We start from the raw sequence: 27,811 nt of genomic DNA on the forward strand, positions 1-27,811 counted from the left end.
CTGGAGTAACTGCAATTGTTAATATAATTATTATTATGTAATTAAAACAAACAAAACATTAACAAAAACGTCCCACAAAAGTGCACGTATGTAAACAGCTACTTTAATTTGTAAAACAAAACAGTTTATTTACTTGTATAAAAGGTGTTCATTTTAGAACTAACAGCGCCATCTTCTGGCAATTTTAAATTCCGTGTTTCGGGGCGTTTGATTGGTCCGTTTGTGATTGACGTGAGCTCGGCACCAACTGGGAGATGGATAGTTCTCAACAGACCAATCAGGAATCAGCACTAGGCACGCCCTCAAACGGTGTTACGAGGAAGTGGGTGATTCTGAATCTGGTATGTGCGTCTCCGATTATCACATAAAATTTGTTGTTTTATGTAGTTTATGCGAGTTTTTACGTGGCATATAATTATTTGTTGCAAGTTTATTTCTATTATTAGCGATTGTTACGTTCACGTGTTTTAATAAGCCGTTGATGTTAAATTACCGGGTAACGTTAGCAGATTAGCATCAATAAAAACATTAGCTTCTTACGTTATATATGATATTACACTGCTGATTCCTACGTACTTAAACCTTTAAGTTAATTACGTCGTTTAAAACCTAAACAACTTCACAGTCTTTGCTTTACGTTATTGTTTTGATGCCCATATATCGTAAGACTGTTGTAGCGGGAGCAAACTGTTGTGTTGCCAGAATCTCGTTCCCCCTTGCGCAAACTCCACGCCTATATTTAGTTCCACACTTAAAAGATTGACTTAATTAAAACACATTGACGATGATTGACCGGTGTGTTGTATTTATGTGTACATAGTTGTTAATGTATAACTGTGTTTTTTTCATCCTTTAACCATAAAAACATGACTGGACACAAACGATTCCTTAAAGGAAAGATATTACTGTATTGCATTTTGGTGCAAATAAGCTAAATTGCCATAAACGGAAGCAGAAAAAGGAAACTAAATGGTCCTAGCTATATTTTCTTCATGTAAATGCATTTTCTTTAGGGGTGAAACGTGGTCTAGATTTTATTTATATTGCATTCAAACAATCTACAGGAGAGCCGGGGACCAGGAATTACATTCGTCCTCGTACAGTATGAATACAAAGATCTATTAATGGACCTGTTCGTTTTATTTTTGCATTCCAGAACCATGACGGAGATGGAGGCAGACGTTCAGCCAAAGAAGAGCAATACCCTTATCGTACGACATCTGCCCAGAGAACTCGACAGAGATGAGAAGCAGGATCTCCTCAAGTATTTCGGTGCCTCCTCGGTCAGAGTGCTGTCAGACAAGGGACCCCTAGTAAGTCGTGAGATCTGCTCGTAAGAAAGTTGTGAATTGCTGTGTGTAAATGGTGCAGTGTTCTTTAAATAAGTACACCTGTTTTTATCCTTGTCTGCAGAAACATATGGCATTTGCGAGTTTTGGCAGCGAAGCTTCAGCGTCCAAGGTAAAACAAAAATGTGCGTTTCTGCGGGGTGAACTTAATAAAAGAGCTGCTTTTGATGAATGCTAATAAGCTGAATCGTTCTTCCCATATACGCAGGCACTCAACAGACTCCATCAGCTGAGAATTCTTGGTCACACGCTTGTTGTTGAGTTTGGAAAGGATCAGGACAATGTCAGTGTATTGAAAGACCCGCCTGTTTCTGACAGGTAGATTGCGAAAATCAATGATAATAGACTTTTAGCTATTCTAGGGGACGCCGCACTTCCCACTTCCAATAAAAAGCTGTCTGGTTATAGCTCTTGTTCGCTAAGCACTGTAGATGCGGCTCTATTTTTTTCAGAACCGTCATTTATGTGTGTTTATTATCCCAGGAATGATTGGTTTTAAACTTAAAACAATTATTTTTTGTTATATGAAGGTGACATTTACTATTTTTGACCTTGCATGCATGTACAAATGTCAAATACTTTATGCATAGATTTTTGTTTAATCATTACATTTTTAAAATCCATTGCTTGTTAGCAAACCAATGTGAGTGTGAATTATTCTAAAAGTGTCCATTTTTTAATGCATCCTCATGTATAATAAGTCACAACAGTTTATCTCCATGTTTCAGTGGTGCCGATACCAAAGCAGAGAAAGAGAAGAAGGAAAAACCAGTACGCAGTGCGCCCCTGGTGGACAACAGCATCGCTCCGAATCTGGGGTAAGCGCGCCAATGCATCCTTGATCGCCCACATTATCACTGTGTTTATGATGTCATTGGAGATGTGAGACAGGCTAGCGCTATTTGTTGACATCCTGCACCCGGTGTCGGTATTTCAAGCCATGGTAACCCTGTAGGATATGCCCACAGCCAATAGAAAAGCACAGAGAAAGTTAGAGACTGGCTGTCACCATCCTTCTCATGTCCAATTAGAGGACCATATCTCCATGTGTCTGTTTTGCCGTGACAGCCCGTCTGTTCTTGCCATGTGGTGGCACCAGGTGGCCTTTGATAAAGAGACCGTGGGCTAAGATGTAATTTTGCACGAAGAGAGCCTCACCTTCACATAACAAGCAGAGCCGTGTCAGATTTTTATTTATTTATCTTAGCATGTTATGCTCACAGCGGGGCGTGTCGTGAGAAGATGCAGACAGAAATTGCAATAAAGAAAATGCATGTATAGAAGTTAGATCTTGCGATGTTAACAGATATAGCTGGAAATGTGTATCTTGATATTTATCTTGATATTAGAATTCCATTTTTAATACCCAAATAATTGTTATATGGTAAAGATTTGCCGTTCATCAGTATGCTTTTGATTCAGCTGAATATATTGCGGTTTATTTGATATGTTGTTTTTAGTCCTGCTTCACACTTCTGTTTATGTGATCAGTATCACCCTGTTTTGTCATACATTTTTACATATGCTAATGGTTATGTAATTGAAAAAATGGAGCTAGTTTATCTGAGAAAGAGAGAGATACTGATCCATTCCTAAACACAGGTGCTTGTGGGCACTTTACAAAACACCAAACCTTTGTACCATGCTTACAAATTTATCCGTCACTGCTATTTTTATGCATTTTGTCACGGGCAGCATTTCTAGAAATGTTCCTTCCCCGACTCTATTCCGAGGCTAACAACGGGCAATTTTTACATGCGCTTGTTTTTTTTCCTCCCACAGGTTGAAATTTCAAAGAAACCCAACGCTGAAATATTTATACCCTCCTCCTTCAAGGGGAATTTTGACAAACATTACACACACGCTTCTGAGCGTGCCCAAGTTCTACGTTCAAGTAAGAGGTTACCTCTCTCTTTTATTTATATCGGTTTTATTCATCTCTTCATGTTGAGTGTGTTAACAAGCACGTCATTATAAGTATCGGCATCTCTTGCCCTATTTAGCAAGCATGACACCACGTTCAGGGTTCGATTTTAGTTCATTCCAGAATACATGCAAATGCATGCGAGAGAACCTGATTTTGCTCTTAGAATGGCATTAATGTGATTTTTGAATCAAATCCAGCTTCAATATTTAGAGGGAATTATACAGAGTATTAATATCACGCTCATGTGGGAGGATTGAGTGATGTATTTAACATTACCCCTCAAGCTATGGACGTAGAGGTTGTTATTCGCCTAGTCGCCTTTTGGTGGCACTAGATTTCTGACAAAGAGGCTGGCGGTTTGAACAAATCCCCTCCTCATACCTCAGTTTTAGAGCCACCAGTGAACCTAAATGTATTCCCACGCAACACTCTGGGTTACATATGGAGCGAGGGTCTCAATTATTGTTTGTGTCGAAGAAATTCACAATACCAGCTGTGTACAAACCAAAACTCGCGCATACACACATAAACAAGTTGTCTCGGATCGTTTCATCACCCAATGAACGTGTGTTTTCTCCACAGGTTCTTCACTTGATGAATAAGATGAACCTCCCATGTCCGTTTGGTCCAGTGACGGCCCCTCCTCCAATGGTGAGCTGCTGTTATACGCTCTTGTAAACGTTAGTCTTTTTGAGTGTTTTGGAAATAGATGAAAATTCAACTAAGGGGGCAGATTCGGCCTGACTAAAAAAACGCTGCGGTTTTGCAAACAAACACACAACATGAATCGCGACTGAATTAAAGATCGACCTCAGAACCGATGCTTTTCTTTTTACAGACTCATCGATAAAAGCGCTCCGCTGATATTGATGAACTGGAGGCTTGTTCAGGGGAGCGTTTGGTCCACAGAGAAAGAATAACCTATTCACTTGTGCCTTTTCAGTTTGAGATGCCCCCAGGCCCATTGCCGCCCATGCCCCCACCCTACCCTCCAGAGAACCCCCCACTTCCAGGGCATGAGGAGGGGGCGTCAGGGAGCGAAGATGAATCGGAGTATGAGAGTGGAGATGATGAAGACAAAGAAAGGTAGCTAATATTGCATATTTCTTGAAATAATAGAAATTCTGTCAGTCGTTTCACCATCATATCATTCAAGACCTGTATATGACTCTCTTTTGAGAAACGTGTCTGTGATTTTGCGGCCGTACAATGGAAGTCAATGGGGGTCAATGTTGTTTGGTTACCTGCGTTTTTCTAAATATCTTTGTTGAACTAAATAATGCAGTACTTTAGTCCGACTCAGCCACCAGCATTGGCACATTTATTCATTGATCAATTGTTTGTCACCAGTGTAGCTGCAGTATTCCATTTCTTTCTTTCACTCTTGAGTATTCCAGTATTCCATAAATTATTATTTAACCTCATTTTCAAAAGCCACACATCTTGAATATTTTCTTTTTCCTGCACTACATAAAGGATGATCAGACTGATGGGACTTGTTAACCAGCCATGCAAAAGACAGCTGAGAACAAAGACTTCTTCTAAGAGAAAGAAACCCAGACTAAAGGATCTCCTGTTTGTTCCCAAACCAGATTCCCATGGGTAAACCTGAAGCTTCGCAGTTGCTATTCAATAACGCTAAATTACACCTAAAGAGTACCTTCATGTACCTTACAAAGCAATATGGAATGCAAAAATGTATTCCTGAAAGCTCACATGAGATTGTCTTCTATCTATCAGCACCCCAGTCCTGCAGCCAGAAGACGTTTTCGAGCAACCTCATGCACTAGGACAGAAAAAGATTGAGTTTCACATATCAGCGGAGGTGTCCTCCATCCTCGAGGGGCCCGAACCGGATCAGAAGCAGCATTCCACAGATGCGACTGAAGGTAAAGCTGCAAATGTTCCGTTCCCCTGCCACTCCTTCCTTCCCGTCATCCATTTATCTACCCACCCGCATAACCGAACGTGCCCCAAGTTCACTCATCCATTTCGAGCGGACCTGCTCAATTAACACAGCAATTAGCCCTGAGAATGGTGACTCAGCTGGAGAGAAGATTTAATGTATCGACTTGTCATCAGGCCAGGCTGTCTCGCCGTGAGGGGCCGAGACCCTCCTCTGCGTCGGGATAACCCTTAAAGTTTATTCGAGGATGGGAAAAGTGGCTATTATCAAACAAAAAGTACAAATCTTTTCGGTGCGAGTCATCATTGGCGGCACTCTATGCAGACGAAAACGATCGCCCTCCGAGCTCAGATTTAAATCACCCCTCTCTTGTTTACCTTATCATTTTTGTTTGTTTCGCATTAATGTCTGTCGAAAAGCTTTCTAAGTGAAAAACAAGCGGCAGGCGCTCAAGGCAGGTAGTTTGTTTCATTACGCTTGCCATCAAATGCTAAACAATACGTTTACGAATCAAACGAAATGCACTTCTGTGAGTGGAATTTATCTGGAATGACTTGCGGCTCTAGGACACCTTCAGAAAACTAGATCTGTCAGACAAGTTACGGGAGGATTTGTGTAGCCTCGCTGCTTCTCGTAATTCCTCAAACGCGTTTGCTTGCGGCTTACTGCCAAGCGCCAGGTGACATCTCCAACTGTGCAGTGAAAGAACCTGAAAGGACGCCCCGTAGAGCATGACCCCACGCAGACACGCCGGCATAAACCTTAGAGATTAATACACAACATTTTTTCACCTGGATATTTTTCGTGCGTCTTGTTATTGATTACAGGATCCGAATGTTATCGATTTCCCTTTAAGTCCCCCTGCCTAGCGCAGATATTTTTGAGTTTGTTTTGCATAGTCAAGGTTTCTTATGTTGATTCGTGCATACAGACAACTTCACTTGTCATTCTCAAAATATGCGACGGGCTGCTTGGTGCAGTCAACATGACGGCGAGTCTGAGGCAGATTGAAATGAAGCGCAGTGGCAGTTAGAATCGCATTATAATTATGTTTGTGCGGTTTATTTCCAGACACTGCTACGACGGAGGCTCCAGCTCAGGAAGCCACAGAAGGGTTCGGGAAGATCTACCCAAGCGTTCAGGCCCCCATACAAGAGGAAGACATGGAGGAAGAGGAGGACATACCCTCCGAGTTCATCTCTCGGAGAGAGCTAGAGAGAGGCAGACTCTCCAGAAATGGTGACAGACTTTCCAATCGTTCACGCGAACAGAAGCTTTTCTTTTTTTGTAGAACGGCACTGCTTTTGACTATTCGATCTTTAGAGGAAATTTATATTTAATAAATGAGATGCACCAGACAGACGTCATATGCCTATATGATTTAGTTTGATAAAATTTATAAATATTAATTTCATTGAGTTGTTCGCTACAGTATGGTTAGCTATTATGTTTCACTGTCTTACAGTGAGATTTTGGAATTGATGTATGCATTTTCTTTTTATGTTTTCTCTTTGTACAGAGATAAAGAAAATGTCTGTGTTTAAGAATTACGAATCGGGCGAACCAACCTGCAGACTTTACGTGAAGAATATTGCAAAGCAAGTCGAAGAAAAAGTACGTATCTGCTTTACATGGACAAATGAAACATTCAATCGTTTCTACTCATGGTCGACCAATAATACTAATATAAAAATAGATGGTTGCCTGATATTGAACAACATTCAATATCAAAAAAAGCCTAAAACTGATCAAGCTTTTTATTACGTTGAACAATATATTCTGTAAATTCAAGCCATTGTTTCACTGTGTGTTCTACAGTAGTTTAACGCTTCTTGACGCACATCATTTCAGCTACATAACTTAATCTTTTCCACAGGATCTGAAGTTCATCTACGGCCGGTATATCGACATCTCCTCAGAGGAACAGAGAAACATGTAAGCACCTCGGGCCCTTGTCTAGGACCTTAAATCCGCCAATCCAAATCAAAGCAGATAAAAAGCAATGAGCAATCACCCCACTGTTTCTTGGGAGCGGTAAATGTGCTGATGTGTAACTGCGTTTCGTCCTGCCAGGTTTGATATCATGTTGATGAGAGAAGGCCGGATGAAAGGGCAGGCTTTCATCGGACTCCCGAGCGAGAGGAGTGCGGAGAAGGCCCTGAAGGAAACCAATGGATATGTTCTTCATGACAAACCTCTCGTAGTGGCATCCTTTGTTTTTCGGCTGTTTTGGCATGGTGTCGCCGGTGGTATAGATGATTCAGAAATCCACGAATCAAAGCTTGCTTTAAAATGTTTTAGTTTTTTCTTTATACTTCTTTTTAAGTATTTGTGTCTTTCTTGTTGTTACACATTAAGTTTGTCATAATCCTTAACACAAACTCCAGCAATTTGCCCGATCTGCAAAACCCAAACAGGAATCTGCCGATTCAAAGAAAGGTGGAAAAAAACACTGAATTCTGATGGGTGAACGTACACATTTGAGGTCAGTATTTTGGTTTATTTAATTTTTTTAAAGCGTATCTGAACCATTAAGCATCATGGTTGGTAAAGATTTGATCACACTGACAACTTGGTGATCTTATTTTAAACTTAACCTAAGATTTCTATTTGTTTAAGATGTTGCATCATAGAGTCTACAGGAACTCCAACTTTACAATATCCTTTAAAATATCCTTTAAGAAAATTATTTTAGGTTTGTGTTTGTTTGTAAGTTTACATAAAAGAAAAGTGTTTTCTTTTATAAAAATAGCAATAAATGTATTGTCCCAAATGCCAAGCAATGTTCTCATCACTGTCCTTTAACATAAAACTATTATTATTTTATGCATAAAACTTATAAATTTTCTTTTTTTTCTCACAGATTTTATTGCTCTGCTGCTGTTGAATCCCGATGGGCTGAACCTTTTTTCTCTTGATATTTTTGCAATAAAATATAAACCAAATGATGGTTATTTCTTTGGTCTGTAACCTTCACTGAAACCGCTGGCCAATTTTGAGACTCTCGTAACAATATTGTTTATATACTGTATATACTGTTATTTTTTAATATCGTTTTATTAATGTTGGTTGTTGTGCGCGCAGGAAACAAAAGGTCAGATCCTGATGTTTAATGGTAGCAGTATTGTTGTGCGCGCCTGACGCGTGCGTGCTTTTGATGGCAAGCAGAATAAATTTAGAAATAACTATCAGTCAGCCGAGCCGTCTTCCTGTGGCACGGCTAACAGATGGTGCTGTCTTTACAGCAGAGATCCTGGCAAACACAAAGAATACAGACCAGTGACTGAGACCGGTGCTCTCTAGTCTGCAGATTGCTGGTACTGAGATTATGATGATTTTAAAAGTTTTGTTTTCATTGTTAAATGTAATATTTTATGCTTTAAAGTATCCCAATAATAGATAGTTTGAAGCAGCAAGGAATACTATAACGTGGAGTATATCAAAGTATGGTATTACAACATGATCCCTTCATTTTTGTGATAGCAAGAACAATTAAACAACATTAGTTTAAACATTGTCATGGGTGACACGAGGCCCCACTAATATTCAAATACTCTCCAGTGCTTTGCAATGAAGCAAAGAATATTTGTTTCCATCTGTGTCCAATGGCATTCCCAACAAGGGCTCTTTTATCACTTTTGAAATTATACCTGATAAATGTCTTGGTAATTCTCAATATTTCCACTGCGGCTGGTACATTTGTCATCATTGAAGTCAGCAGCGGAGCACCACACAGATGGGAACTCCTCACGGGTGGCATTGAAGTACGAGCCGCGGGTCGAGCGCCTCCTCCGCCCGGCGCACGCGTGTGATTGATGACAACGTCAGCGCAGATCTTCACCTGCAGGAGCCGCATTGGTTCATTACCACCAGCCCACAGCACAACGCTGCCTACCGGGATGCCTTGAAGGACATTGCTGCGCTTTTTCTACCTGCAGCAGAACCTAAGTGGTATGTGGTTATCAAAGCTCCAGAACAGATTTTCAGTGCCAGTACATTTAAATGAGTGATTTCTATCTGTATGAAGACTTGGTCTCTTACACATCATGGCTTGTTGTGAGTTTGCAACTTTTCAAAGATGGGACTTGCGTTTATTTCAGAACCGAGATGAGCGCTGGTGATTGATGCCTTTTGACAAATCTGTGGTGTTTGTGAATAACCATGACAACCATAGAGGTCAGGGGCCAATCGGGGCATCCGTCCACGCGGTTTAGAAGGACACAAGTTCTTTCCTAGCTGTGACCAAAGCACACTGGCTGCCCGGACATCATGAATGATGACTCTTGTCTGCATTCATGGTTACATTTAAATGAGTGATTTCTATTTGTATGAAGACTTGGTCTCTTACACATCATGGCTTGTTGTGAGTTTGCCACCTTTCAAAGATGGGACTTGCGTTTATTTCAGAACCGAGATGAGCGCTGGTGATTGATGCCTTTTGACAAATCCGTGGTGTTTGTGAATAACCATGACAACCATAGAGGTCAGGGGCCAATCAGGGCATCCGTCCACGCGGTTTAGAAAGTCACAAGTTCTTTCCTCGCTGTGACCAAAGCACACTGGGTGCCCGGACATCATGAATGATGACTCTTGTCTGCATTCATGGTCTTCAAAATGTACAAGATGGCTGTGGTCCATCCCTACGGAAAAGGTCACGTCAGACTTCTGCAGGGATCATTGTGTTCCAAGAAAAGGTGGATTGTGATGATGTAATGCACTGGAGGGGTAAAATGTGACCGCTGTGCTTCTATAAAAAGACAAAAAGTCTGTCCTGAACTTAGATATCTGTCTATTCACGTACCTGTCAATCAAACATGAAAAATACCTCAAATTGTTGATGACAGGTGTGCTGTTTTTACATTTCCGTCTATGATGTCACACCTGACAACAACGTGCTTGCTTTAGGCAACAAAGCAGAAGATGAGCAGTCAGACGTCCCGTGAAGGAAACAACTTTGTTAACTTTGTATCTCGGAGAGTAAACGTGTCGTCGCCAAGGTGTGCTTATTCATTATGGAAAGAGTGATGGCTTGACTTTAAATATTTCATGGGTGCTACTCTTGAAAGTTTCATGAAGTTGTCCAAATGAGTAACATTTGGAGAGGAAGTGAAGTAATTCATTTGAATAATTGATGTTTAATGCCTTTGATAAGAATCATCAGGAAGGTCATCGTTTCAGTCAAGGCTGAGAGGGAGACTATATAGTAATATGCTTCGACTCTCTAGGATGCTAATATAATTAAACTGCGTGTTTTATTTGCACAGCCAGGGAATTGGCTTCCTAGTTTTGCCAATATTGAGGAATATGATCTCATTGTAAAAAATGTTTATGGAACCTCATTTGAATGCTTTTATGTTATATATATTAAAACCCACCCTGTGCATATTGTATATATATTTAGAGAAATGTCTCATTGGCTTTGTGTCCATACAGTGGAGATCGATAAGTGTCAATGTTTGGTTCTTCAAAATATCTTCTCTTCTGCAAAGGAAAGAAAATCCTTCACATTTGAGAAAATGATGACAGAACTTTTCTTTTTGTATTCTTAAACTGTCCCTCTAAGAACAGAGGGTTAGCCAGACTAAGGGCCTTTTAAAGATGCATTATAGTGCATTTATCACAAAAAAAAACAATAAAATTACATTGCAAGATACAGATTTCATGATGTCTCTCTTCCCTTAGACAACACCCTCTGTTATCAGAGTCTAAAACATTTTATATAAATAAAAGCGAAACCAGTCATCACAACATGACCTAGATATATATACTATATCTTATGTACCTTAAGAAAGAGTTTTAAAAACATATAGACATCTTCACTGTATCCGCCTCCAAATGGCGTGTTCAATAGGTTTTTTGTGCTGTCTGAAGCCCCAGCTGAATCTTCGACTTATTTCATCTGCAATAACCTTGCTTATTCCCGACGGAGGTATTTGTGTTCTTGTAAAGAATTTATGGCTGCTGAAGAGCTAAGGCGATCTAAGAGAAATGTATAAATCCTGGGTTGGGATTTTTCAGGGCCGTCGGGGTGGACAGTGATCAGAATGTGTAAGAACGGCTCCCTCTGAGACTTTTTGTGACTAATACGGCTCAGCAACCTCATTGAATGCCAAACAAGAGCGTCATGACTGTGGTGGGATGCTCACCCGGCTGTAAGTAAGTTTTTTATAGGGGTCAGCTGTGGCCTAATGGTTAGAGCGTTGGGCTTGTGATCAGAAGGTTCTAATCTCAGTGCCAGCAGGTCATGACTGAAGGGCCCTTGAGCAAGGCGCCTTACCCCTGATTGCTCTGCAGTAATGTGCCACTGTATAAAACTACTTGTAAGTCGCTTTGGATAAAAGCGTCTGCCAAATGAATAAATGTAAATGTATTGGATCATATTTTATGGACAATCTGTCCATGGTATCCTTGCACATATTGATGTAGATCACAGTGGATAGTGTTAATTGAACAAGTGGTTGTGTTGATAAAATGGTCTGACCTACTAGCTTAATTCATCTAACAAGCAAGAAACCAGAAACAGCTTTAGGCTTGCATTTTCTATGAGAGAATAAGAAATATGTTGTGGTGGTTTAATTTCGTTGGGCATGATGCATTGATTGGTAATATAAACAGAAAAGAAAGAAAATTCAGCAGGGCAACAGCATGGCAGAACCGGCAATATATTACAGCCTCATAAAATTGAGCTGAAATTATATTTCTCATCCACAGATATGTCTGTAGCGATCATTATTAATAACATGAATTATTGAACAGAACACGTCTTCTAATGTCTCATCATTCTCCTTAAGCAGGTGGGAGGTTTTCTCAAAAGGATGCTAGTGCGATCGCATGCAGCATACCAATAAAAGTGAATGATATTACGTGTGCGAGCGCGCCGGTGTGCGTGAGAGAAAAAAATCACACTTCACATCTGCGGAAGAGGCTTCTGGAGGAGCAAGAGGGAGTTGGTTGACACTTAAGTAATAACGCTGAAATTTTAATTGATATGACATGATGTAAAATTCATCTCAAGCATTTTCCAGTACCCGCTTGAGAAGACGCCTGACATTTGACCTCAAAGTGTCACGCTAGAAAGAGCGAGTGAATCCTCGGGCAAACGTTCCCTGAGGCGTCTGTCTGCAACTCATCCACAAAATTGCTCTCGTTTATTGTATCGGGTCTTTTGTACCTATTTAATAACTGTTAAGACTGCAAAACCGCAACCTGAAGGTTTCTGGCAGAGCTGCAAGTTCAGTCGAGAAGAATTTTGGCTGCAGTTTACCGAGGCATCCTGGGATTTCCCTCCAGTGAACACTGGCTTTGAAATCAATATAGCAAGTAAACTCAGAGACATTGTTTAGTCGACTATAAGCCAAACGGTAATTGCTTCAATTGATATAATCCTTCATGTGTCCTCTGCGTGGCACAGTTAATATCAGAAGAATTATGCGCGTAGGCCAGCGGTTATGAGATTTAATCTTTAAATCAAGAACAATAAAAACTTCTATTCCGTTCATCCAGATTAAGAGTTCAACCTTTTTGTATTTTGCGTAGAAGTCTGTATCAACAGTTGCTAAAAAAAACATAATATTATTTGATGTCTGGGCGAGATCTACTAAATTTACACCTTATATCAAGGTACCCTTTATAAAGCATTTATAAATGTGTTTATTAATGATAAATAAGTTATTTTCAAATGCATTATGAAGCTAAGTTACAACTGCATGAATTAAAAGAGGAATTCTAACGAAATACCTGCCAAATAGTGAGCTTTTTTGAACTCATGTTATAAATGCTTAATGTATTTATTCATCATTTATTTGACTCGAAAGCAGATACGTTATTATCTTGATGTTGTTTGCAATATAGGCTGTCAGACTGGACACTGGAGGGTGTTATGTTGTTTTTCTTATATCTGCTCACTATTTGGCAGGTATTTCATTAGAATCCCCCTTTTTATTCATGCAGCTATAACAGCTTTATAATGCATTTGTAAACAACTTATTAATAATTAATAAACACATTTATAAATGCTCCATTAAGGGTGCATTAATGTAAAGTGTTACCCATTTTATCGCAATGTAGATGGGCTAAAATGTTTGTATTGGTTGATTTTTTTTCACACTGTCGGACGATTATCAGGGACGATGTATCCGATACGATATATCAAAGGAGGACAGGAAAATGCAATGAATTTGTGCTCTGTATATACAGTGTGTATATATATATATATATATATATATATATATATATTGTTTGATTTGTTCAATATTAATATCCATATGAATTACATAGCATTCAGAAAGATAAGAAATAATAATTTGATCTTCAGAATCTGCATCGGATATCACTCTGAATAATAGTTAAGCTCATTGCATGTTGGTGGAGAAATTAAGAATCTCTAAAAGCAACAAAACTTTTATCTTTGAACCATACTCATCTAAAAACCTAAATCATAAATTGATCATTTTTACTTGGCCTTACTAGTTAGTCAATCATTAAAAAAAAAACTTTATGAGAACTTCGCTTTCAGATTGATTGTGTCTTAATCCATGAATATGAGAGCAACGTTTGCCGTGATTTCGTCGTAGATTTCTAAGTGTTCGATCGGGTCACAGTTAATAATGTCTCGGTATCGTGCAGCCGTGAGCTTCTTCCGGTGCACCAAAAACGACCTGTTCATAAATCCCCCTCCACTTTTTTATTATTAAAGTCTCAGCTAACTGGGCCAAGTGCAGCGGAGTCATGCGTGATAGAGGTGAGTCGCCCTCAAAGCAGTCTTTGGGTTAAGCTCTTTCTCATTTCTGGAGATCTGCAGGCGCTCTCGGCGAAGGCTGCCAATCAAATGCTTGCGTGGGGAGGGTTCATAATCTAAACCGTATTAATCCGAGTCGTTTATGAGGGGGTCAAGTGAAAAAGAGATGATCGATTCGTAGAGCTCGGCACGAATGCCGTTTTTCAATTGTCTGCGGCCTCATCCTCTAATTACAATTTGTTTTGCAATATTGAGAAATAATAGCTTTTCCTTGGTTGTCAGTTATCCCAGAATTGCATTACGGAGCTTTGTTTAAACAGGAGAGCAAATCGATACCATCTGCCTGCATGTATCCTGATCATCTCTGCTCGGAACACAAAGCAGCTCAATGACATTGTCAATTGTTAATATCAACCCACACACAAGTCGTATTGATTTTTTGGATCTGGGTATTTATTGTCTTTGCTGTTTTTTGCAGTGTATCTTTTGACCCTGTGAAGTGGCAGATTTTATCAGTATGAGACCACCAACAAGAAGGCATATCAAACCCTTTCCTCGTTCACTCAGCCTCTTGTCTCTTGTATGACTTTCTTTCTTCTGCAGAACACAAAAGAAGTTATTTTGAAGAATGTTTTAACCAGCCTCCATTTACTTGCATTGGTTTTGTGTCCATACAATAGAAGTGAATGGGGCCCAGTGCTGTTTGGTTACCAACTTTCTACAAAATATCTTCTTCTGTGCGGAAGAAAGAAAGTCATTAAGGATTGGGTGGGTGAGTAAATGATAACCAAATTTTGGGAGAAATATTACATCAATGATGTGCTAACAACAGTCTTTGTCTGGTGTTTTTTGAAGTTTCACGTACAAACATCAACTATATTAAAATGATCCCAGTTCACATCGGATCTGTGATAACACCTAAAATGCATGTTTCATGCGTGCCATGCTAGTAGTTGGCAATATCACTTGTGAAGAAATACTACGTGCCGGCGCACATACACACTTTTAACCGAACCATGTGTGCCAATGATCGTTTTCTCAAATTTGCTCTTTTTTTAAGTTTACGATGAGGCAATATTGCTTTTAGAAACGTGCAATTTAAAACCTTGCGTTTAGTTTGTGTGACCTTACAGCTTTTTATTATGCCTAATGAAAATGAACCATGGTTTATAATAAAAAGAACATGGTTTACAGCCGTTAAAAAAAACAATGTTATATAGTATTAATACACCAAAAACATGTTTACTACACTTTTACAAAAAAAAAACTGGGATAATTTCTGTAAGGGATAGTACTCAAAATTTCTAAAAACGCCAGTGGTGGAAAGAGTACGTGACATTTGTACTTAAGTACAAGTACGATGCTGAAATTGAACTAAATTACAAGTTAAAGTACTGGTGTTAAAAAAGTACAAGAAAAAATTATTCTTCTGAAAAACTAGTTACTCATTACTTTTTAGGCGGTGTTATTTAATGATTTATAAATCATTGTTAATAATCAAATTTGGAGATTCACATAGAAAATAGCTACTTTTGACAAAACACATCTTTACCTTACTGATAAAGCATAGAACAGGATACAACTCAGACAAAATAACCATTTATTGTGTTGTTATTGTGTGTTTCCAGTTAAAATAATTTATGAAATTCTAACACTGTTCAATCACGTGTACTAGGCCCCACAATGCAGAAATTAATCAATAAGAGCACACAATTCTGCATGCAATAAATACAAAACATTTGTAACCTAAATGGCATTGGATTCGCATTCACAGTCATATCTGTAGAGGAGCTGGCTTATCAATTACTCAACCACAAGCCATCTGTATGTGACATTATTTCTTAGGTAGAACAATATAGACTTTTACCTGGAGTTGTGGTCCATGGTTTTTCATAAAATGCAAGTCCACATTTAAAATTCAGATAGAGGCAACATAAAAGCCTGCGACTTCTTTCGATTTATTAATGACGTCATATTTAAGCGGATCGATCTGCGCAAGAAATTGAGCTTTATGTACATTATAACTGGTTATTCACAGTTTGCAAAATTGCTTCGCATGCTTTCTAATCGCAAATGTTCCCTACTCACTTATAAGGGCTGTGCGCTTGATGTAGAGACTGCGGAGAGAGATGGACAATTTACCACATGATGTGACGCAAGTTTTTAAATTTGAGTATTTGTTATTCGTTACTTTACACCACTGAAAACGCATGAAGTTATGAGACAAATATATTAAAGTAGTTCACTGAACCGAACAATGACGGTACCCATTTACTTCTACCAATGCAAGTCAATGGGCAGCGCTGTAGTTTGTTGGTGTTCTGCAGAAAAACAAAGGTCATGCAGGTTTGAAATGACAAGAGGGTGAGTAAATGATGACAGAATTTCCATTTTTGGGTGAACTATCACTTTAAGGTCAACAGTTTAGAACAAGTCCTTACCAGAATGTTTCGGAAATGTCTGTGCAAGCACTGTAACAAACGTACCATGTGTTTCTCTATACTCGTTTATCTCTCTGCACCGCTGTTTAATCCCAGCCCAGCCTTAATCTGTGTCCAGGGAAATCAGCTCTTCACAGCTAAATTAAAGTTTCAGGGTCGGGTCTCTTTTGTCAGGTGTAAGTTTGCGGGCAGCTCCAGAGGAGAGATGAAGCAAGCAAACGTCCCACCGAGGGCCCTACGGAGCAGGCGAGAGGACATTCGTAACACTGCGGTCCTGCAAGGTGTTGGGAGAGAGAGCTGAGGTGTGATGCAAAACCTCGCTGCTCTGCGGTCGGTCCCAGCTTGACGTGCAATAATGACCTGTCAGCGTGTCTGTACCCCGAAGCTAAAATAATCCATAGAGGTTATTCAGCCTAATGAATGCTAACATCATGCGGAGAACCCGCAGGACCACAAAACCCCTCATCCATTCCTGTCGTTTTATTTTAACTGACAGAAATATATTCGAGGGATGTAGTGATCTGGCGCTGAACTTAAGTGTATGGCCTTAGTGGTTTTTACTTGTGGATGAAGTGTCTGTTTTATATGTGGTTTGTATCGGGGCTTTGAATCTGAGCGTGGGAGATAGCTCATCGAATCTGTGATCTTAAAATATCTTTCTTCAAGGTCAAGATTGTTGAGGAGTGATGATAAATCCCTCATCATTTACTCATTCCAAGCCTGTATGACTTTGTTTCTTCTGCAGAACACAGATATTTTGAAGAACGACATTTCTCAAAATATCTTCTTTTGCGCCCACTGGAAGTATAAATCATATCCTACGGGTTTTGAACGACACCAGAATGGATAAATGATAGAATTTGTATTTTTGTCTTTTTTATTGTGCTTTCCTTTTCCTCAAACATTATGATTTTACTTCCAAACTCCATTCAAGTTTTTGCCATCTGTTGTCATGTTGTAATATACCAAATTATTCCCTCACGTCCCGATTGTTACTCTCTGAAATGCAGGACAAAAAAGTAAAGTGTCTTATCCCCACCGCTGTCTCACTGATTTCTCCAAACATCAGATTTTTTCCTCTCAGCTCCAACAATCGATGTCAGGCGTGTCAAAGGCAGCTCGTCTTCTCTTATGCATAAGCCCTCGTATTCCTGCTCGACTGCCAAATTTACTCAGTGGAGAGACCCTGCCTCTGGAGTGCCATAATGGACTTGTCCATCACATTTTGAGAGGACGAGGATTATAGTGGACTAGTTGGATTATGGGTGGTTTGATCCGTGACTTCCTCTCCTCTTCCTATTCAACCACATTAGTCAAGGTGAATAATACAGCTGTCAGCGCTGGCAGCCCCGCCCGCGATTGTCGCCCTACACCCATTGTCTGCATGACTGACAGGTTTCTTGCCGCACGCCTCACGGTAAAGTATAGACGTGACGTATTTATCTCTGGAGCGTGTTTGTCAACCTTCCTGGCACTGTGGAATGACGGGGAGAGATAACGTCTCCCGTTTGTGAGATTGTGTCTCAGCAAAATGTGATGGATGTTCTTGAGAAATACACAGTCCGAAATGAGTAAGTTAAAAATGGGAAGAACTGAGCTTTTGATGTGTTCATTTGAGGGTCAGTGTGGACCCTTGTTGGGTTTTTCCTGGTCACACGTTTGACAGAACAACTGTGCATGGAAACTTTGTTGATTAGTCGTCATCTTGCCACTCGATTTGCACGATAACCTTTCGGCTCTATTGGTTTCGCCCGAGTGCATCTATGGCATCTACCATTTGGGGTTATACCAGATTGTATATTAAGCAGCTGTTTCCAAAACTCGTACGGTACGCCCTCTCAAGGTCAGTTTCCAGCAGCCATCCGGGTGAAATCAGGCAGCTGTACGGCAATATCGCCGTCTGCATTCAAGCGAGTTGAGAACGCCATATGAGGTTAGACAGGAAAGGTGAATTTCAGCATGAATTTCCACTTTGTCGTCATGGAGACCTGGCCTTGTGAAAGCCTAGAAAACATTAAAACACCTTCACGGAAGATGGAAGACATTTCGGAAAAATGGACGGGTTCCCTTCCACTACAGGAACCGAGTTAAAAGAACAGTGTGCGAAACGAGAAAAAAACATTTCTGTCAACATCCAAAAAGTCTTAACAAACTACAGGAAACGTACGCAGCCATTTTCCAGCCATTTCCAGCTCGAACAAATTGCACCTGTTAAATTATTTAGCACCACTCTGTGGCTTTTCTCAGCACCACACTGAAAGCTGTAGCTACCGATTAGATCCCGGCATGTCACCGTAGCAGGTCAACCTCCGTAAGCTGTCACTTACAGAGTAATGCCTTCACATTCATCATCCGGCCTCTAGAAATCTCATCACAAAGCGATTACACAAGCGAATGATGATTTACCACTCGCTAGATATGTATACGCTGTTGGTCAAAACACTTGTTGCTAGCTCTTGAGGTCAGTCGCATTGACGCTCCAGAATAAGATGCGAGCGTATCTGCTCATCTTTCGTCACCTCTTATCTCGCTCATCGCACCGATGGTACCTGTGGTAACAGTCCAAGAACCTTGATACCTCCTCCGTCGTGTCACCTTTAGACATACTGTATACTTCACTTGAGCGAGAAGAATGAGCAGAGATCATGACTCGAAGCACTTAAAACTTTCGTTAGAGGATTTAAAACCTTCAGTCAAACCGGCTGCTGTTAATAGACACCGCAGTGTTTCCCGGAGGCTTTTTTATTGCCCAGGGGTTGCCCTTTTCATAGCTCATACAAGCTTTAATGGAGTCGCTTGTTTCATTTACGTCTCAATTGTTTCTCCTAAAATGTCCAGTGTGTAAGAAATAAAAGTTGACGCAAATAAGACAGCATATAGCCTACAGCAATACTATAAAGATATACAATTAGCGTCAACGATTTTTTTTTATGAGAGATTGGTTTCATTTTAATCTGAGTGCAGTTTGAGATGCTGACATCACTTCTGCGTTTGTTTGTATCATTACAGGCCATTTTAAACACCACTTGGGGGCAGTGTTGAAGCTGTGTCACAGATGAGGAAATGTGAACGCGTGTGCAAGGCTTGGGGTTGTGTTTGTGGATGCACTTTGCTAAACTGCTGTTTTCCCCTTTGAAACATTAATGTGCAAAGACCTTTCTTTTCTCAGGCCTGTTTAGCCTTTGTGTTGAAAATGGTCACAGCTCTCGAGGATGTGGTTGACTGTATGCATGTGCAAACGGATTGAACTAACCATGCCACCTATTAGCCTAACGTGAAGGTTTATGGCTCGGAGTTGCTCCATAGCTCAGGAAACTCACTGAGGGGATCAGGTGTGTTTCATTGAAATGTCAACTTTATTTCAGATGTTTCACATATAGTACATAAGGTATAGTGCCACCGTTGATGAGAAATATTGAGCTTATTTTGGAATTGCAGAATTGCACGTTTGAGATATTCTCTAAATATCTAGAATAGATGTGTGAGAGATTAGATTTTCTTTATTTCAGAACACAGTAAAGTCTACTTTTATAATGGCAAAAATGATCGGTTTCTTAAAGTTATTCACCTAAAACTGCAATAAAATTTCAAGGCATATCCCAGCAGAATGGAACGAAACACTCGAGAGCCGCTTATTAGAAATGCAACACTCGCCACAAACACACCATGAGATGTGATACAACGACCGTAGACGTCCGTTTCAGATGACATCCGGCGTCCTTAGATTTCGTTAGGATGGAAAATGAGGGCATGAATTTATCATTTACTGTATGACAACTTGAGCTTTGCACATCACTGAACACTCCCACCGTTTCCATGTATAGTCAGACCCTTATCGATGCTCCACGGCCCCTGCAGAACATATTCTGCGTGTTACCTTACAGGTGGGACCTAACAGATTAAACTCAGAATAGCGCTGAATCTCCTACTCATTTGTGTGACAACAGCCCCATCATCGGTGGGTCAAAGTTCACTCAGGAGACCCAAATAAAATCTTTTTTGGAGATGAACAGACGGCTGGGAAAGATTGAATTCTCTTTCTGCGAGGTGAGAAAGAGCCGCATCACTGAAAGTGGGCAGTGACAGATGAGATACATAGAGCAAGACAGTCTGGCCCGGTCTCCAGCCAAGCTGAATCAGACAAACGTCTGCTTACTCTTTCTCTCTCTCTCTCTCTCTCGCCCTCTCGTCTGCACACGTATTTATCGCTGCGATCTGCTTACGACTTTACCTTTTTACAACTGATTACTTACAGGCAACAACACATCTGTATCCGTTGGTCTGCAAGCTCAGATTTTTACATAATGAGTGTGCGCTTAAGTAAAGCACTGTACTCGCTCTTTAAATGCTGGCTTTGGGATGTCTTCCCCAGGGCTGTCTGATGTTTTAAAGAGCGTTGTTATTTAGCTGGCAAAAGTGCTGCAATAACAGAGTTTAATTAATACACCAACTTTGTAAACCATGCATAATAAGTCTTATCCTGGGACTGTAACGTTTTCTTCCCAATAATAGACCACATAGCAACCGCTATGGGGATTTCTTTTTAGTATGTAAAGTGTTAAGCATTAGTGTAGAGCACTCGGGTCAGTTTTCTGAATATAGATGGTGAGCATCCTCCTCTCCCGGTTCGCAGCTCCTGGAGGAGAAATGCTCAGCATCTGCCCTCAGCATCACCTCAAAGGCTCATTTTAGTCATCAGTCATGGACAGCAACTGGACCTGGCCTCATTTCATCCACAGAAGGCCAACGCGTCCGGGATAAAAGGACATATATTATATTCATTCTGTGCTCTTCCTTTGGGCGAACGGCGGCTCGGGGCTTATCTATGATGTTATCTATTGGTGCTGACCTCGAAACGGCACAGGCCAACTCTGAGCGCAGGGGATTCTGGGATGAGAAGTCATGTGATTGACTGACATCATGGCTGTAGGGGTGAAAGCGAGAGACAAGAGAAGCAAATCTACGTGACTTCCCTGATGTGCTTTAACAATAAGTGAACCATGAACTATCTTTTAAAATACACATAAATGGAGTTTAAAGGTATGCTTTTTATTTTATTGCTTAACAATGTGATTAATCATCAAAAATGACTGTAATATTTCGTCACTGTCCCACGTTTTCTTTAAAAACAGCATGTACTCTAGACTTTTGGAATCCACCACATATTGTTTTGTTGTTGTTGTTTTTCATAACCACTCAGTTCTTGACACAAATCAATTCACAAGTATTCTAACAATAAACAAACCATTCAGACCGGTCACATAGTGCTCTATGCAACCATTTCATCTCTCCGGACCATAATTGAGACATAAAAGCACATTCATTCTGTTACGGCGTGTTCAGCATTGGAATATGCATGCTGATGTGAAGGTTACTTTTAGATGCATTACTGCTGCTGCGAGCTGCCATCAATGATCTTATATTCAATCAGTGCGGCTTAATGCATTACAAGCAGTCGTAGGACATTTTAATGAGACTTCCTAATTAGCCAATAGCGAAGTCATAATCACTTCAGAAGCAAATTAAACCGCAAGTATTTTGGAGGATAAATGTTCTGCTGCTGCAACCTTCTTTAATGTTGTCAGGTTTAAATTGAGACCCGCGTCACTATAGTATCCCACAGTTGTCATAACGTTTATTTACCCTTGTGTGGTGTTCTGGTCCGTGTTTACTTAAAATGTTTGTGAAAATTGGCTTTTTTATTAAAAAGTGTTTTTTTCTATAAACTTTTTTGTCATTTATTTTCCCGAAAAACGCAAATAGCACCCGTGTACCTCCATATTTTGTGATTACATTTTTTTCTCTCAGAAATCAAGTCACCCTTTATGTTAAGCAATGGGGGTTGCAAAAATGTAACCTATTAAAAAAGTCGAAATCTATTTATTACTGCATTGTAAAAAACAGCCTAATTTCACAGAATTTTATTGTTGATTTTTATTTACAGATTTCCATGTATAATGTCCCACAAAGCCTGTAATTTGACAGATTTGTCATGTATTTTAAAATACAGTAAAAACATCAAATTACAGGGAATTCTTTTTTTCAAATGTAAATAAAACGGCAAAACATGTAATTTTACAGAAATCTTTTTCATTTTTTGGAAACTACATGGCACCCCAGCTGCCAGGAAGGGTAAAATTTTGACATTGTGTTTTGTCAATGTTTTTTCCGTTAAGTGAAAAAAGCGAATTTGGACACGATATGTTGCTTGTAATTGGGATAAAGAAAACATACGTAAATTATTTCTAACTTAAATCTTTAAAGCTGTATTGATTTAAAAACTGAATGATTCTCTGGGCCTACGAGACTCGATCAGAAACACAATTTTTTCATGTCACTCAGCACGACTTTCAATACACAGACTGTGTGTGTATTTACATTTATATATTTATAACCTGATATGAAAAGAAGTCGTACATATTTTAGGATGTGGCTAACTAACACTTTCACCCCAATCCATGAAATCACAGCCGCAAAGGCAAATTTAGCTAAAAACGCGAAACAACGATAAATGTCTCCCCTAAATCTGCCCCTAAACCTAACGTCACAGGTCAAAGTCAAAACATACCAATAAGATCGTAGTTGTGCTGTTGTTACAATGTCACGAATCCCGTGAGACTGTGTTGACTGGAATGAATGGCAAGGCGCTTTCGACTTTCTTTATAATCAGTTTTTTCCCCACAGATATAACTCAAAGTTGAGAGATGAAGTTCTGGTCAAAGAGGTCTGCGTAACAATGTGCTGGTGGATGAAATACAACCTGGAGAACTTTGAAATACATCGAGCCCCATCTGATTATTGGTAAGCAGCTCTGTGTACGTGTATGATAACACAGCTCAACGTGACATGTTTTTCACACTTGGTTTTATTTTGCAAATTCATCCACACGGTTTCATAGATGCATCAAGAGTCTTCTGGAACCATTTCACAGAATGTGGCATCTTTATGCTCGGATGCAGACAAGCGTGAATCCCCGAATCTTTAAACATCCTGAGCAAAGTGACACCGCTGCAGTTTTTTCCTCCCTTGAGCTCTGTGGAGGAAACATCACAGGCACATTGAGGCCACAGTTGCCGTTTGATTGATGTGTCAAACTGCCCATCTAGAAGGACTTTGCCTCCAGAGGCCGACCTCTTCGCTGGGAACGCAGAAGCGGTGGCTTTGCTTGGCTGAGATGGCTGGTTAAGTGTCTCTGCAGCTATACATGTGTGTGAGCTTTTTGTTTGGCCTCGATGTGCGCTGACTCACTGGCTCCATCTACGAGACTTTAACGTTATTTCAAAATTAACGCATATTTCTGAATTGTCATATTTGTAGTGCACCTGTTTGGTATTGCTCTCATCAATTCAATGAGCGGACTCATTCATCATGTAAAACACCCCTTTTACGACACTCATATATTCACGGCAAGGAAAATCATTTACTTTGAGAAATCGGCACTCAGCACAGCTGCTGATGTCTAATGATAATCAAGCACATATTAATTAAAGCGTGATTGCTGAGTCAATAATGGGCTGGTTAAATATTGATGTGTCTAAAAGGCCCATCGCAGGAGATGGACAGCCATGGCGATGGGACGATGGCCATAGGCACAGTTCACTTATATGGCGGCGGCGGGCTGGGTGCTGGATCAATGGAAGTGTGCGAATACTGAGAGACTTTCATTACAGATTTCATGTACGTAGAACTGAAAACTTACTGGCTCATTAGCAGCTTTGGCATCACAGTCACGGCCGTCTGAAGTACACAGAAGCTGTAAATTCTCTGTCAGTTTAAGGTATTTATGCCATAATCTATTTTCATCTTATTACACGGCTTGTTGGAATGCTTGATCCTGATTGGTCAGTCGCGAAATTTGCTGGTTCGTTATTCCCTCTCAAAACAAATAACACACGGTATGCTGGATGCTGCAAATTATTTTGACAGGTTCTTTAGACAAATTAAATGTAAATCTTTAATAACATAAGTGGCATTATTTGTGTGATTAAACCGAATTGCCCTTGTCGTGACATTCGAACATCGTTTCTTACCTTAAAACCGAAAGTAAACAGCTTTTCCTCACGGAAGGTCTGCATTCCGTAAACATTAGCTAATGAAATATTTCAATTTCTCGTTTGATGTCCAGTTGTTTTCTCATGTGGCAAGTAATAAGCAGAATAATGTACAGGCAGCCGGTTGTTATCGCAGAAATAAGCCCCTTAAGTGGGATCAGGACCCGACGGAAAGCCGCATATTACATGGCGACTTGCCACATGAGAAAAAAAAGGAAATTAAATCTGAATTTGAAATATTTTATTAGCTCATTTTAACCGAATACAGACCTCCCGCGAGGAAAAGCCACTTACTTACTTTTGGATTAAAGGTAAGAAACGATGTTCAGATTTGGTTTCATCATTTGTAAATATAATATACACAATGGTGTGACATAGAGGCTCATAGGCAGCGTTTTAAAGCGTATTTTACATTTTTTAACGAAATACCTGTTTTTAACAAGTTGACAATGTTAAGCATGAGAAGCAGTGTAAAGAAGTCAGAATGCATTAAATAACATGTTACCCAAAATTTTTATTACATAAAAAAGGTTTGATTAAAACAGTTTTGCAGGGTAACACTTCACAATAAGGTTGTTCTAACTCTGAAAAACAACACACAACACAGATTGTTGCGTCCATTGGCACTGTTATTTTTAATAGTTTTCTGTGTAAACGTGCCATACATGTTTTTAGCGGATTCTTAGCATCTTATGTCATAAAAGTCTGAACATTTACTCGATCTCATGGCAAAAAACATAACTATTGTGATTCACTTCACAGTAAAGTTGTATTTCTTTACATTTGTAAATGAATAAGCTAACGTGAACTAGTATTGAGCAATATGATTTTTTAACATCTCTGTTAATCTTAGCTAATGCAAAATTGTTCATGTTAGTTCACTATGCATTAACTTATGTTAACAGATACAGCTTCTTTATCAGAAAATTTTAAAATCAACATGAACAACATGAATTGATGCTGTAGAAGTGTGGTTCATGTGTGGTCATGTTAGCTAAACTGTTAGAAAACAAACTTACTTTAAAGCGTTAGCAATCTCTTTTACAATTACCCCCAAAAGTTTGACTTGTTGGGCTGTTTATTTTATTCCTTTGGAGTATATCTTCTGCTTAGGAATGCAAAATTGCGCTTTCCATCACTTAAAAGGCAGCTGACTATGTAGGCAATCTGAAATGCTTCTGAAACAGGGCCAAGGTTTATGTGAATTATTTTAGTTGATCTTCTTTCCATGAATTAAACTTGAAAATGTGAGTACATATTAATACAATCACAAATGCATTGACATCTTTTATTCATAGAGTGTTGCATGGCGTCTATAAGGCTCCATTTATGCTTCAGTATGAAACAGGGTGAGAACAACAGCTGGCATGCTGAGATGGTGCCATTTATATTTGGATAAACCTTTGTTAGCACTCTTTCTTTCTTTTCTACCTAGCTGCATTGCCAATTCTGTAGGGCGCGCAGACAACTCAAAGTGGTCATGTGTGTGTGGCATATTATACAGATTTATTGTTCTGCTGCTTAGGTGTGCGCGAGTGCGTCTGAAGATGGATCTTCTGTTCTCTATAGTCTGCTATTTGGGCCAAAGCAATTCTGCCGTCTCCTGGGATGGCCCTAGGAAGGAGATACATAAATAAGACCATTTTACCCCCCTTTGGGATGGCAGTTTCTTGGCTTGGCCATTTTTTGCGGGTTCGTACCGCACTGAGCATTAGCTTAGCGTATATCCACATATAGATTCCCTCACCCCTAAAGGGCTCTTGAGGCTGTTAAGATTTGCCAGAGTCGCGCTTTGTTTCGCAGGGTTGTTTTAGCACACGAAGACATACGGCTTATGGTAATGTTCACTATAAAGACTGTCGATTAAGTTACTGTAACAGGTTTGGACTGTGTGCTGATTGCAGGCGGGCCGTGACAGAACCAATCAGTTTGATTGATTGGCTCTCTTGGAGCTCGCTGGCAAGTTGATTGACATGTTAATGACATCATCGCGAAAGCAGCGCAGTCAGGTTTACGCATCACGACAGCTATAGCTGACCACCCGAACGTTTCGGTGTTTTTCCTTGAGTTGGATGCTTATTTCGGTTGCTTTTTAATTGGTCACAGACGGAAAAACTATCATTCTTTTGGGCGTCTTAGAAACAATTAGTAGTGTGTAGTGGTTGCTAATTTAGTTTTCCTCTTTGGTTACGTATTTCTCTTGCGGTGTAGTTAGAAAATAATGTTGAAATGTTTTACTTTTGGCTAAACCGAACTTTTGTCTCCACTGATTTGCAGTGATAAGCGTATAATAATAATAACACATCATCTTATTTATTAATAATTTATTACAATATAATTTATTATTTTGTAGCATTTGACTTCTACCGATGTAAAATGATACATTGTGTAGTATATGCTATATGCTAAATAATATGATATGTAAGAAAACAATGCAGTTTTACGCTTCAAACAGAGTTACATATTGCAGTTTTAAATACATTTTTTGATATTAGACAAATAAATAATCATTTTAAATATTATTGAAACTTTTTTCAAGAAAAGAAAGGCCAATTTGCCCTTGAAAATAGGTTCTTCAAGTCATTTTAGTTGGTATTTAGATTTAGGAGAATAAGCAGTCTGCAGTAAGTTTAAGTTGCACATATATTCATGAACACAATGCTAATGCTAAAAGGAAATTTCTAAACATCTGAAAAAAAAGTGTTTAGAAAGACTTACAAAGTCGCTTTCGCATCAGCTTGGGTCAGTGCTCCTCTAACAGGCCGTAAAAGCAAATATTATGTTGAGTGCAAATACGTTTTGTGATCAGTACATGAAATGTGACAGCTCTCTACAAGCTTCTGATCGATGCAGTGATATAATCTCAAACACTGAAAAGCCTTAAAGAGTCAATTAGATGGTTAAATGACCCATCTGAAAGATAAATGCATAGCGCGACATAAAAATACATCAGCATCAGTCCCAGCAAGGCAGATAATTGCATAAACCTTTGAGTGGACCCATTTGGCCGTGACTGCCGCAAATCTTGACTCGTAAAATAATAAATCAGTACAAAAGCAATTCTGTCAGGTGTTTGAAGAGTTGAGGCGCAGTGATTTGCGTGCCGTAGGGTCCACCGTACTACCTCGAGCAAGCAAGCATGACAACAGCAGATGCTTTTTGTCTGTTTTCCCCCTATGGCTTGTCTTTTGTTTGTCATTGACAGCTGAGAAAACATGAAGGATTCCCTTTGTTTAGTCAAGTGCAGTCACTAACTATTGAGACAGCACACCTCCCTTCAGTTCAGTGCTTTTGAAATTAGTCTGATTCTCTTTTTTTTCCACACAAATCATTATTCATTTATTTATGCTTGTTTGTCATAAGTCATATTTGCTATAATGAAATTTCTAGACCCATTGTA

The 27,811-nt window shown here is 39.6% G+C and overlaps 1 protein-coding gene across 4 annotated transcripts; it reads left to right on the plus strand.

Moving 5' to 3' along the window:
• The first annotated feature begins 287 nt into the window (after nt 1-287).
• On the plus strand, nt 288-10,833 carry rnpc3 (RNA-binding region (RNP1, RRM) containing 3). 4 transcript variants are annotated; one of them, XR_013788295.1, is made up of 17 exons: nt 288-341; nt 1,157-1,313; nt 1,414-1,461; nt 1,558-1,667; nt 2,078-2,167; nt 3,132-3,243; nt 3,859-3,927; nt 4,220-4,362; nt 4,753-4,878; nt 5,017-5,165; nt 6,254-6,421; nt 6,702-6,796; nt 7,059-7,117; nt 7,256-7,388; nt 7,570-7,667; nt 7,802-7,877; nt 8,046-8,135. XR_013788295.1 is itself a non-coding variant. In XM_079487848.1 (16 exons), the coding sequence occupies exons 2-15, from the start codon at nt 1,161-1,163 to the stop codon at nt 7,636-7,638; spliced, it is 1,524 nt and encodes a 507-aa protein (XP_079343974.1). In that variant the 5' UTR covers nt 297-341; nt 1,157-1,160; the 3' UTR covers nt 7,639-7,667; nt 7,802-10,803. The 4 variants fall into 4 exon arrangements, 2 of the variants coding, with proteins under 2 accessions (XP_079343974.1, XP_079343975.1); XR_013788296.1 differs by adding an exon at nt 9,283-10,833 and having other exon boundaries at nt 297-341; nt 7,802-9,133; XM_079487848.1 differs by having other exon boundaries at nt 297-341; nt 7,802-10,803.
• Nucleotides 10,834-27,811: the final 16,978 nt, after the last annotated feature.

The sequence above is a fragment of the Barbatula barbatula genome, assembly GCF_947034865.1.
Source record: "Barbatula barbatula genome assembly, chromosome: 23".
NCBI classification, from domain to species: domain Eukaryota; kingdom Metazoa; phylum Chordata; class Actinopteri; order Cypriniformes; family Nemacheilidae; genus Barbatula; species Barbatula barbatula.

Excerpts from the sequence above, each read along its gene's own strand:
- rnpc3 (XM_079487848.1), top strand. The coding sequence starts at position 1,161 with ATGACGGAGATGGAGGCAGACGTTCAGCCAAAGAAGAGCAATACCCTT. Across the intron at positions 2,168-3,131 it reads AGCATCGCTCCGAATCTGGG|GTTGAAATTTCAAAGAAACC; the intron begins GTAAGCGCGCCA and ends TTCCTCCCACAG. Across the intron at positions 4,879-5,016 it reads CCCAAACCAGATTCCCATGG|CACCCCAGTCCTGCAGCCAG; the intron begins GTAAACCTGAAG and ends TCTATCTATCAG.